Here is a 12,582-nt window from a genome sequence, read left to right as displayed (position 1 = left end):
ATATGGAGAGCTTCAATAGGGCCTTAATTACTAAACAAGGTTGGAGAATTCTCTCTAATCCTAACTCTCTTTTGGCTAGAGTTTTAAAAGGTAAATATTATCCACATTCATCCTTCCTTCAAGCAACCCAAGGGAACAGGGCATCATGGGGATGGAGGAGTGTACTATGGGGAAGAGAAATTCTCAATCAAGGCATTCGCTGGCATGTCGGTAATGGAGAGAACATATTATGCAAAGAAGACATATGGGTTCCACTCCTTTTTCCAGGCAAGCCACATCTTAAAGAGGGACATGATATAGATATAACTCGGGTGGTTCAGCTTATCAATCCATCTTCCAAGCTTTGGGATGCTACTATTTTGTCCCGAAACTTTGAGCCAGCAGATGTTCAGAAAATTAGAGTCATTCCTCTCAGTATTTTTGCTAGGGAAGATTAGTTGGTATAGCACTTTGAGAAAAGCGGAGTTTATTCAGTCAGGTCTGGTTATTGGAAGGCTAAAGATTTAAGTAGACGGGCAGCTATGGAATCTAATGGTAATCCGAGTCCAAGTTCCTCAGCTCACAATTCTTGCTTCTGGAAGTCTTTTTGGAAGACTAATGTTCCAAGTAAACTTCGGATTTTCCTATGGCTTTTTTGCTTGGAGCGGCTACCTTGTAAAGACCTCCTTCATCATTGGATCCAACATATAGACCCAGCCTGCTCTTTTTGCGGAGGGAAAGAATCTATTGATCATATTTTTTTCTCATGCCCTCATGCTATCTCAGTCTGGTTTAATTCTCCATTGCAACTTCGTTCTTCTTACCTTTCGAGCTCAACAATGATGGACAAATGGATAGAAGTTTGTAATGTTCTTTCCCAGGAATCAGATTCAGATAGTCTAATACAACTTTTTGCCTTCCTTCTTTGGCAAATATGGAAAGATAGGAATGCTTTCACATTCAATCATATATCTAAATCAGCTGAAGAGTCTGTTAGCTTGGCAATCAGAAATCGAGACGATTTTAGAGAAGCCACCTCCAACCCTCCACTCCCCTCGCATCAATCAGAAATGGATCAACAACTGTTAGTTCATCAATCTCAACTCTCTTGGCAACCCCCTCATCTCGGTTTTGTAAAGCTTAACTTCGATGCAGCTTGGGATAAGAATTCGAATTCAGGAGCCACCGCAGTTATTGTTCGTAATCCTTTTGGAAGTGTTATTGACTGGTACTGTCATTCGTGGGCCTCGATCTCAAACCCCTTATAATTAGAGAGCATTGCTTGTCGAGAAGCACTTCTTTTTGTCAAAAATAGAGGTTTCTCTCGCTCTATTATAGAAAGAGATTCTCTTATTACAGTTCAAGCCTGTAGGGGTAACCCGGCTCCTCTTAGTATTCAAGATATTATCTCTGACTTGTTAGATATAGCTAAATCCTTCCGGTCTATCTCTTTTTCTTGGGTACGTCGGGCTCACAATCAGACTTCGCATCTCCTTTACAAAAAGTTAATCAAAGATAGTTTTTTTAGAGTTAATCCCTTGTATCATATGAACTTTGTCTTTTCCTTGTCACTTGATGGCCTTTACCAATGATATATATCTTATGAAAAAAAAAATGGTTTTTTCATAACAAATTATATTTCTGATGTTAGGTTTTTTGAGTGAACTGTGTTGGCATTTTCTAAAGTTTGTGAACTGTTGGCGTTTTCTTGTTCTGAATACTGCTTCACAAAAATTTATCATAATTAAGAAATGAGTAAATTACGATTAGGCCCTTATATTTTATTAAATTAGTTATTTAATCTATATTTTTAATCACTCAATCGAATCTTTCATATATCTATAAAATCAAAATCTTCAATTTTTTTTATCAGATAAATATTAGTTCATTTATTTATAAAATCAAACTCTTAATATTAGTATGTATACTTTTTAGTCTATATATTTTAGCTATCTCAATTTTAACTATTGATACTATTTGTTAATAATTGTCTCCAATAACGGTTAAAACTATATAGAATAAATAATAAATATTAAAATTATATAATTAATTTAAATTTCATAGCACTTTTGTCATTTTTTAACAATAAACACAAATCAAACCAATCAATCAGCCAACAGATTCACTGATGAGCCCGAACCACCCCTCTAGCAGAAGCCACCACGCAACATCAAACTACTAATTTTCGAGGATGACCGACTCTAGAACAATTGACTAAGCCGACTCTGGACCAGCTAATTCTATTAATAAATCAAATCAAATCGTTCCGATGAGTATTCGGACCAAATCAAACCCACTCATCTAATTCAATTCAACAATGAATTATCCCAGAAAGAACAACCCCAACAAACTAGCGGAGCGAGAAGAGGTATACTGCACCTTCACAAGTGGCCACACGAAGTGAATCAAATAATTTTTTTAACGGAAAAAGATTAGTAGGTTCTGACATTTTAATTAATAATTTCGTATTTCAAAAAAAGGTTTGATTTAGTTACTTAATATTTTACAAATAATCTAATTTTTAATTTAATTACTTTTGATTAGTAATGTGATTAATTAATTAAATGCAAGTTATAAAAAAAATTATCATTAATAGTGTTATTATTTAAAATTTTTATTAATAATCTTCAATTTATAATATTTTTACTAAAATCATTTTTCATTATTTCCCTAAAATAGGTGTTCTCTTCGCCAATTAGACAAATAATAATAATAATAATATCTTTCGATTCCAATCCTCGAACTTCCAAGACCTAACTCCGAGCGAGACCAAGAGAATTTTGGGGAAAGATTGTGGAGGCTCAGATTCGCCTTTTATCAGACAAGAAAAAGGAACGCAATGGCTGTGGCTGCAACAAAGAAGACTCTATGAAGTCAGGCAAAAGCCATCTCCACAGAATACCTCGATATCGCCATGCCAAACAATCAAAGCATCCTTTAACGTCTGATTGTTGCACTCAGCAAAAAAAAATCATCACAGCCTCTTCCTATTCGGTTTTGTAAATAAAGCAGAAGCAGAAGCAGAAGCAGAAGCAGCAGAGGCAAAAAAAGAAAAAGAAAAAACAAGATGATGATGATGAAAAAAGATGCATATATATAGACACATATACACAGATAGGGCGGTTGACTTTACAGAAACAACAGGGAAATCATCGGCTCCGCAGGCATTCGGAGATGAAGGCGACCGCCCTACCAATAAAACCCATCCGCCTCTCCGAGAGCAAAGCCTCATTCTTAAACTAACGAGTGCTGGATCTGTTCGTTGGCTACCTCTTCCCCTTATATTAGCCTCCTCTTTCCGTTTCATCCCCAAATTACCCTGCGGTAGAAAGATGGGGCAGTGTGTAATAAGGTTATTTTGGTGAATTTATTGATAAACCCGAACCAGCACTCTAGCAGAAGCCACCATTCAACATCAAACCACTCATTTTCGAGGACGAATGACTCTAGAACAACCAATAGCGGACTCTAGACGAGCTATTTGTATTTTTTTTTTTTTTTTTTTAAAGAATAGACAAGCTAATTCTGTTATTTTCGTTGTGGTATTCTTAAATTATGCTAGATTTACATTAAAATATAATGCTTACAATTTAATATGGTCATTTAAAAAAATTCAAATGAAATTATTCTAAAGAGTAATTAAATACCCAGTAAATGAATTGGCAAAACAGGACTCAATTCGTTCTCCCCCTTCCCAGATAAATACTGAAAAAAAAATATCAAATTTTAAGATTTCTTTACTACAAGGGTAATCTTTTGATCAAATAGACATGCTCTTCTTCACCAATTAGACACATCCACATTTTTCGTGATACAAGCAAACGTCTCAAGTCATTGATTATTCTCTATACATCTTAAAGAAAAGGCTTATAATTAGACATATTTGTGGATTTTACATTTACATGGTGGTGCCCAAAGTGCAGGACAAAGAATGGGTTTTCCATTTGCATGGTTTAAATAACAATATCGTTTCGCTTTAAAGTATGCGTCTGCTATGTTTCAAGTACCAAAGTGCCCCTTCGGCTGCATGCTCGGCAGCAGCTTTCTTTTTCATCCTGGGAGCCCCATAACATTCCAGAAGCATATCAGGTGCTTCTATTTCCACAACCACCTTGTAAGTGAAACTGCAAATTCAGCATTTTAAGACACATCCTGATTAGTAGCAGGACTATGTGAAGTTAATTATAAAGGATTTCCACCACTTAACTACCACTTCCCATGAAATATAAACCTTTGAACATTTGAAGCCTCAATATCAATCAAGCTTCAAACTTCAGCCCTAAGTTTAGTCAAGGGAAATACCTATTTAGTTTTTAGATTTTATCACCAGCAATGATTTGATCTCCGTATTTTAGAAATTACACTATTTGGTCCTTGGTTTTGCTTCTGTCATACGTTTAGTGCTTCCATCCATTACTCCATCAGCAATTTCAGATTAAATTACTATTTAGTCACAAGATAATTGTAATTATTTACGTTTCATCCCTTAGTTTTGCAATTCTGATTTTTGAATTTCAGTTAATCAGTCCAAGTTAAGAGTTCATATTAAGTAAACATAAATAGATCAGAGACTTACGACTTCAAGTGGCTTGGTCCTTCCTCGTTGCAGCATTCAAACAAAGGTGGTTTCCAACAGTTAGCATCACATATTTCATGCAAACGTGATTTTGCTGATCCATGATGTGATCCATCTGTAAAAATGAATGTAACGTGAGATCCTCTTTCCGCACATTTTTTCACTCCAGCAAGTATTTCAACTATGACAAACCTGTGGCCGGTGGATCTGTATCAGATCTAGGATAAGCAATAGTTTCATTATGCTGCTCTCCAACACATGCTAAGTGAGATGGGGGCTGTTTACTTGCACCGACAAAGTCAGGCCGACAAATATTGCCTGGTTTACTCATGGAATTAATTTTAGGGTGAAAGTTGCTGCCAACAGGCTCTTGGATCTTCAAGATTTCAACCTTATCACTGGCACAAGAAGCAGTAATATCTATGGGGGTTTCGTCATATCCAATCAATTTGGCTTCCATCTTTTGGCTAGATCTTAAAACTTCCTCCAAATAGTTAGACTTGCGACTGTATCCTCGATCCTGCATCAGAAGTAAATGAGATAAAAAGGGTAAATGGGTATATAACAAACCAAGTTGATGGTTATTAGAAATTGTTAGGATGCAGGTGCATGTAAAATCAATTACAAGTTTTCTTTTTCCTCGTGATATTCTCTGAGAGTGTTTAGCATAACTCAGATATATTTTCAAGCCGTCCGGACAAGCAAAAATAATTAGTTGATATGGGCTTCACATCAGAATTCAAACACCATCTACCAAAATGGCCAATTAAACCGCTTATACAATAAAAGATCATATCACTGGTTTAAGACAATTTTTACGAGTAATGACCAGAGAACTTGAAGGCAGAATATAATCAACTAACAGAATGACCAAACACAGCAAGCTCTTTTCCAGGTGTGGAAAATTAAAAATTGGGTGTATAATAGTTTTGGTACTTATGCAGATTATGTTATAGATTTCAAGAAAATGGGCACAAGACAATAAGCCCATTCATACATAAACCTATTCATTCATGCAGATTATATTAACAAATTCACAACATGGATGCAATTTTCACAGGGAAAATACATTAAATAGATGCACAAGTAAATTTCTACCTTCAACTTCACAAAAATTTGCTCTGAAGCAATTCTAATAGCCTCTTTTTTGTTTGAGTTGCTCGCAGAAGTAGTAAGACATACATCTTTACCATCTACTTTTGCTTCAACGAAAAAACTTTTACCCTTCTTTAATGTGGGAAACCGCAAATCCCAATTATGAGATTGACAAAGTTCTTGTAGTTCTCTAAAAGGATTCAGTCGTACATTGGGGGAATTCAAAACAGGACCCAAGAATGATAGCATTAACTTCCAGATGCAGTTCAGATTGAACCCTGTGTCTATAAGAATGGCACCCATACAAGACTCCACCAAGTCGCCAAGCACCTGTTCAATAAATTTGATTAGATAAAGTTCAAAACTCTCTTTGATACAAAATTACATCAATGAATGCATCATAAATTGCTCTAACATTTTGGCAAGCATTACGATTTCATACTAATAAGTGTCCATATGTTTGTTTGTCCAAGTGCACAAGTCACTCTCTGAATGAAGCAAACTGGATCTATATTTGACCAGCAATGCAATCACAAAGCTATAACATATAGACATATAAACCTTCAATACGTATCACACAACTCTACGACTATATTAACCCGTAGCATATTGTTACATATGCACCAGATCTGCAGAAGAAAGAGAAGGAAGAGGGACATAAGGAAAAGAAGAAGGAAGGAGAGAGAGAGAGAGAGTAGTTATTGTATTATTCACCCGAAATTATTCTTTTCCTCAAGAATGAAAAAGGAAAGCAGCAATACAACCATGAAACTGTTGCCTCCATATGCAATATAATTCCGTGACTTCAGGAAAAACGTATGTTGCAGCTGCTTGGAGTGGCAGCCAGCGAACAAGGTGCTGCAGCAAGGGCCTGATTTTCTTACTCTGTTTTCTCCTCATTTCAAACTCATTTTCTTTTATTAGTAAATGATTGCAGCATCCCAAGGAACCCTATTCTTTCTCTGCCTCCTAAAATCACATTTATCCAAATGAAGAATTTCAGTAAAGTGAAGGATGGAAAAATCTTGAATTGAAGAGTCTACGTCCTCATCAAATATTTGAAAAGAATTTAATTTGGGTGCAAGAATCTTATTACCATTCCTGCCAGAGTCATTTTCTTGAATATTAGAACAACCAAATCCACACAACTTTCTTCATCCACAGCCAGACCATCATTGCCATCAGAATCTAGATTCTCTTTTTCAAGATTGGAATAATCTGAATTATGGTCATCCCTATTATCAAGTTCTTGATAGACCTCATTTACACTAGTCATATCAGCAATAAAATTCTGCTCCATCTCAAGGCCTTGTCTTTCTTTTTGGAAGTTTCATATAAGGTATCTTATTCTTCACTAGGGTTTTCAAAAAGTTGATCTTCATGAACAAGGACTACAACCTTCTCCATTTGACTGAACTGCTCTAATCTTTCCATTTTCTGAATTACTTTTTCAAATCTTTGTTCCAGCAACTCTCATTGTTCCGATATTCTATCTAGAATTTCATGGCCTCTGTTAAGAAACATTTGTACCAAAGATTGTACTTCTATGATTCAAGAATTTCAAGAATAGAGTTTCAGTAGAAAAGAAGAAGAAAGTAATCTTTGGTCAAACCCAAGAAAAGAAATAGATGTCAAAACACTAGAAGGAGACATGGAATACTGGATTGAGATTTTCAAAAATTTCAAGAACAGATTTCTTGAAATGCAGGATATGAAAACCTTCAGAAGGAAAATAAAAGATACAAGCAGAAATCAGCAAAAAGAAAGAATAGAAAGAAATTCAAGGGAGCAAGGAGAAGAAATAAGGAAAAGAAAAAAGAAAAAAAAAAATCCTAAAGAAGAACAAAAGAAGGAATAGAGGGAAAGGAGTGAAAGAGAGAAGAACAGAGAGAAACCTGAGATTCTGGAATTTTGAAAGAATTCCATAAATCTGCCCAAGATTTCAACACCAGCAGAAAGGGTTGGATGAAGACCAGGTCGGAAAAGAGCTCTGACACCACTTGTTACTTATGCACCAGATCTGCAGAAGAAAGAGAAGGAAGAGAGACAGAAGGAAAAGAAGAAGGAAGAGAAAGGAGAGAGAGAATTAGAGAGATTAATCGCTGCATTATTCAATTCCCCTTTTAGAATGTTAAAATGCTATCCTATTTATCCTGTGCCAGGAGAAGGTGATCGTGATAGAGATTATAGCTCCAACTAATCTCAATGAGCTGAAACTTTTGCAAATACAAACCATATTGAAGATTTCTCATAAAATTCACTACCATGGCCTCCAACACAAGACAATTAGAAGTCAAAATGTTTCCTTTTAGACAGCCAATAACGAGAAAACTGAAGAAAGAATCTTGATATTCACATCAATGCAATAATTATTGTTGAATCCCACATCGGTTGTAGAAAGGGGTAATGTGCCTCTTATATGAGCCATAGAAAATCCTCCTCTTTGAGCTAGCTTTTGGAGTGAGTTAGACCTGGCCCAAATTTTACATGGTATCAGAGCCTCCACATCCGATGTTGGGCCTCTCATAAATATGTCACGCACCAGTAAAATTCTGGGCGTGAGGGATCCCACATCGATTATGGAAGGGGGTAATGTGCCCCTTATACGAGTCATAAGCAATCCTCCTCCTTGAGCTAGCTTTTGGAGTGAGTTAGGTCTGGTCCAAATTTTACAATTATTAAGAACATTGGATGGTTTTTCACTTCCTTAAAAGACAGACTACATGTCTTCCTGCCAGTGTATTTTAGCCATCCAAACATGACCTATTATTAGTTAAGCTCGTCACTTACCTTTTTGGTGGGTGTAGTTGAAGAATTTTGAGAGAAATTTTTAATTCTATTCCAATTGAATTGATCTTTACAATGTTCGAGTATTTATATACAAAAAATCAATCTAAATTAGAAATATTTACAAAAAAAATAAAATCACTATAATCAAGCCTAATTAAGATCCCAAAATTCTGAATCCTCCTAATTAGAAATCTTTTATATGGGTCAACACTCCCCTCAAATACATCAACTGGCTGTTAATCAAAAGTTACATGATATAATCTCAAGACATTAACGGTAAAAAGGTAATATTTGATATTTTTTACAATAGAAATTACAACATATTTATACATGAGAGACTGTATCTAGAAAAGAAAGGAAATCAAGACCATGATCATGCAATCCCTATGATTAAGGGAGTAACACATCTATCAATATTTACTTCTTATATTAACATATTTACTTCCTATAACCTACAATACTCCCCCTCAAGTTGGATCATAAATGTTAATCACGTCCAACTTATTACATATATAATCAACTTGAGTCCCATTTAGAGCTTTAGTGAAAATATCTCCTAGTTGTTCTCCAGTTCGGATATGTCCTGTTGAGATTATATTTTGTTGGACCTTCATACGAACAAAATGATAGTATCTAGAAAAGAAAGGAAATCAAAACTATGATCATGCAATCCCTAAGATTAAGGGAGTAATACATCTATCAATATTTACTTCTTATATTAACATATTTACTTCCTATAACCTATAATACTCCCCCTCAAGTTGGATCAAAGATATTAATAATGCCCAACTTGTTATATATATAATCAACTCGAGTCCCATTTAGAGTTTTAGTGAAAATATCTCCTAGTTGTTCTCTGGTTCAGATATGTCCTGTTGAGATTATATTTTGTTAGACCTTTTTATGAACAAAATGACAGTCAATCTCGATGTGTTTAGTCCTCTCATGAAATACTGGGCTGGAGGCAATGTGTATAGTTGCTTGATTATCACACTACAACTTAGCAGACACAGAATGTGCGATGGCTCGTTATTCAGATTCGGCATTAGAACGAGAGACCACATTTTGCTTCTTACTTATCCATGAGACCAGGTTACCTCCCACAAAAAACACAATATCTAGTAGTTGACCTCCTATTAACCTTTGAACCTGCCCAATTAATATTAGAAAAGCATTCAATATTTGAGTGTTTATAGTTACCATAGAAGAGGCCTCGTCCTGGGCACTTTCAAGTAGCAAAGAATCTGTTCCAGAGCATCCCACTGAGCAACAGTAGGAGAGGACATAAACTGACTTACCACACTCACTGTATATGCAATATCAGGACAACTCACCGTCAAATAATTCAGCTTGCCAACTAATCTTCTATACATTTCAAGATCTGCAAATGGCTTACAGTCTTCTGTGGTAAGTTGAAGGTTAGAGGTCATTGGAGCACTACAAAGCTTAGCACCCAATTTTCCAGTTTCTGCCAACAAATCAAGGACATATTTTCTTTGAGATAAGAAGATGCCTTTCTAACACCACATAACTTCGATGCTCAAGAAATATTTCAAGGAGCCCGAATTGTTTGTATGAAACTGTGTTTTAAAAAATTCTTTTAGGGATGTGATGTTAGCAACGTAACTTCCTGTGATAACGATATCATCCATATATACTACAAGCAGAATTACTCCACTATCAGAATTTCTATAAAACACTGAATGATCACACTTACTCATCTTCATTCTAAACTGTTGGACCACCTCATTAAACCTGCCAAACCATGCCCGACGACTCTGTTTCAAGCCATAGAGGGTTTCCCGAAGTCTACAAATCTTGCCTGATACTAAGCAACAAAACCAGGTGGTTGCTCAATATAAATCTCCTCCTGAAGATCACCATGTTGAAAAGTATTTTTAATATCCAGTTGATGCAAAGGCCAATCATATGTAGTTGCTAAGAAAATAAAGAGTCGATCAAATGCGAGCTTAGCAACCGGAGAGAATGTATCGGAATAGTTAACTCCATAAGTTTGAGCATAACCTTTAGCCACTAAGCGGGCCTTGAGGCGAGCAACAGATTCATCAGAGTTTACTTTCACTGCAAACACCCATTTACACCCAATAGCCCGCTTTCCTGGGAGCAAAGACATCAACTCCCAAATACCATTAGCGTCTAGAGCCATCATTTCCTCTTCCATTGCAGGATGCCAACCAGGATGGGATAAAACCTTAATAATAATTTTGGAAACTGAAATAGAATCTAAAGCGGTGGCAAAACAACGAGAAGAATAGGATAATTGACAATAAGAGATAAAAAACGAAATAGGATGAGTGAAAGTACGTTTACCTTTGCGAATAGCAATGGGCAAATCCAAATCAGACGGCGAAGGATCAGAATCTGTCGACGGAGAAGCGGATAGCGGAGCGGATCTAGAATAAACATGAAAGATGGGAGGGCGACCTGACACATGAGTGAAAGGTGCAAGAATAGTCTGAGGAGGAGGGCATGCGATTGATCAAAGATTCGTGGCTCAATAAGAAACAAAGATTTGGTGGAAAACATATTATAAGGGATATCGCCATGAAGGAAGGAGGAGGGCATGCGATTGATCAAAAAACAAGCAGTGGATACAGCATCAACCCATAAACATTTAGGTACTTTCATTCAGAATAAGAGGGCTCTAGCTACTTCAAGAAGATGTCGATTTTTTCTTTCAGCAACTCCATTCTGTGAAGGAGTGTCAACACAATAACAAATAAGATTGAAATTCCCCAGAGAGATACTCTTTAGCATTATCACTTTGCAATATTCGAATAGAAATATTGAATTGAGTTTGAATTTCAGCATAAAAGGTACAAAAAGATAGAGAATAATTCTGAATGACTCTTCATTAAAAATATCCAAGTAGTGCGAATCAACAAAAGTAACAAAGTACTTAAAGTCAGACTTAGACACAATAGGACAAAGACCTCAAACATCAGAATGTACTAACTCAAAAGGGGACGAAACCCATTTATTGACTCGAGATACTATAGGTAAACGGTGATGTTTGGCAAATTGACAAGATTCATAATCTAAAACAGACAAGCAGTGAAATTGTGGATAAAACTTCTTCAAAACCGAGAGAGAAGGATGCCCCAAATGACAATGAACCTTAAAAGGTGTTAAACGCATGGAACATGCAAGAGATCTAAGTAGTTGCTGATCCAAGACGTAAAGACCCCCTGACTCACGCCCTCTACCAATAATCTGCTTCGTCGAAAGACAGTGATTAGGAAAGAATGAAACACAACAATTCAATGCACGAGTGAGTTTACTAAAAGAAAGCAAATTAAATGCGAACTTGGGGAGACATAACATAGAGAATGAAGAAAGAGAAAGGGTTAAGTTGACATGACCAGAACCCATGACAGAAGATTTAGTGCCATCAGCAAGAGTAACATAAGAAGACGATGCATGAGAGTTAAGATTAAACAAAAGGGTAAAATTACCTGACATATGATCGGTAACACCAGAATCAATAAGCCATTTGAAGGATGAAGACACAAGACATACAGTAGAGTTACCTGACTCGACAATTGCAGTGATAGAGGAGTTAAAGGATATCAGAGATGCCTGGTATTGGGTGAATTGTGCATACTCATCTGCAGATATCAAAATTCTCTGATTGAAGAGGCCTCAACTGCCATATGTGCCATTTGTGTGCGCTGATTCTTATTCTTTAGTTTCTAACATGTCTTTTTAGTATGTCCAGGTTCGCGACACTAATAACAAATGATTCCTCTTGAGTCAGAAGTAGGAACTGCTTCTCCAGGACGTTGAGATCCTCTACCACTATTAAAACCTCCCCTATGCCCACCTCTGTTATTCTGTCTGCCACTATCATTGCGATTAACAAGAGCACTAGGGGTGTGTGAAGGACTTGGAGACTCCATACGCAATACCCTAGTGAACACATCATATAACGATGATATTTCAGAATCAGGAAGAATTTGAGATTTAGCTATTTCAAACTCTAAAGGGAGACCTGCAAGAAAACTCATAATAGCCATGTGCTCTCATTGAGCTTGTTGAGTTTTCACATCTATACTAAAAGGCATCAAAACATTAAATTCCTCGTACACTCTTTTAAAATCGGTCAAAATTCTATCATTTTT

The 12,582-nt window shown here is 36.2% G+C and overlaps 2 protein-coding genes across 3 annotated transcripts in view; one reads left to right on the top strand and one right to left on the bottom strand.

Annotated features, from left to right (window-relative positions):
• Positions 1-821: 821 nt before the first annotated feature.
• On the top strand, positions 822-1,643 carry LOC122721791. The gene is made up of 2 exons (XM_043950705.1): positions 822-1,207; positions 1,631-1,643. The coding sequence occupies exons 1-2, from the start codon at positions 822-824 to the stop codon at positions 1,641-1,643; spliced, it is 399 nt and encodes a 132-aa protein (XP_043806640.1).
• Positions 1,644-3,050: 1,407 nt separating this feature from the next.
• Positions 3,051-12,582, bottom strand: part of LOC110631208 (dicer-like protein 4) — a 42,817-nt gene continuing 33,285 nt past the window's right edge. For both annotated transcript variants that reach the window (XM_021778954.2, XM_021778955.2), the window contains exons 22-25: positions 5,654-5,980; positions 4,748-5,075; positions 4,556-4,670; positions 3,051-4,103 (exon numbers count right to left, since the gene is read on the bottom strand). In XM_021778954.2, coding sequence (XP_021634646.1) covers positions 3,956-4,103; positions 4,556-4,670; positions 4,748-5,075; positions 5,654-5,980 — 918 coding nt within the window. In that variant the 3' untranslated portion in view covers positions 3,051-3,955. The remainder of the gene's footprint in view (positions 4,104-4,555; positions 4,671-4,747; positions 5,076-5,653; positions 5,981-12,582) is intronic.

The sequence above is a fragment of the Manihot esculenta genome, chromosome 14 (assembly GCF_001659605.2).
Source record: "Manihot esculenta cultivar AM560-2 chromosome 14, M.esculenta_v8, whole genome shotgun sequence".
NCBI classification, from domain to species: domain Eukaryota; kingdom Viridiplantae; phylum Streptophyta; class Magnoliopsida; order Malpighiales; family Euphorbiaceae; genus Manihot; species Manihot esculenta.
The sequence above is the reverse complement of the archived record's forward strand: the minus strand, read 5'-3'. Positions and strand labels throughout refer to the sequence as shown.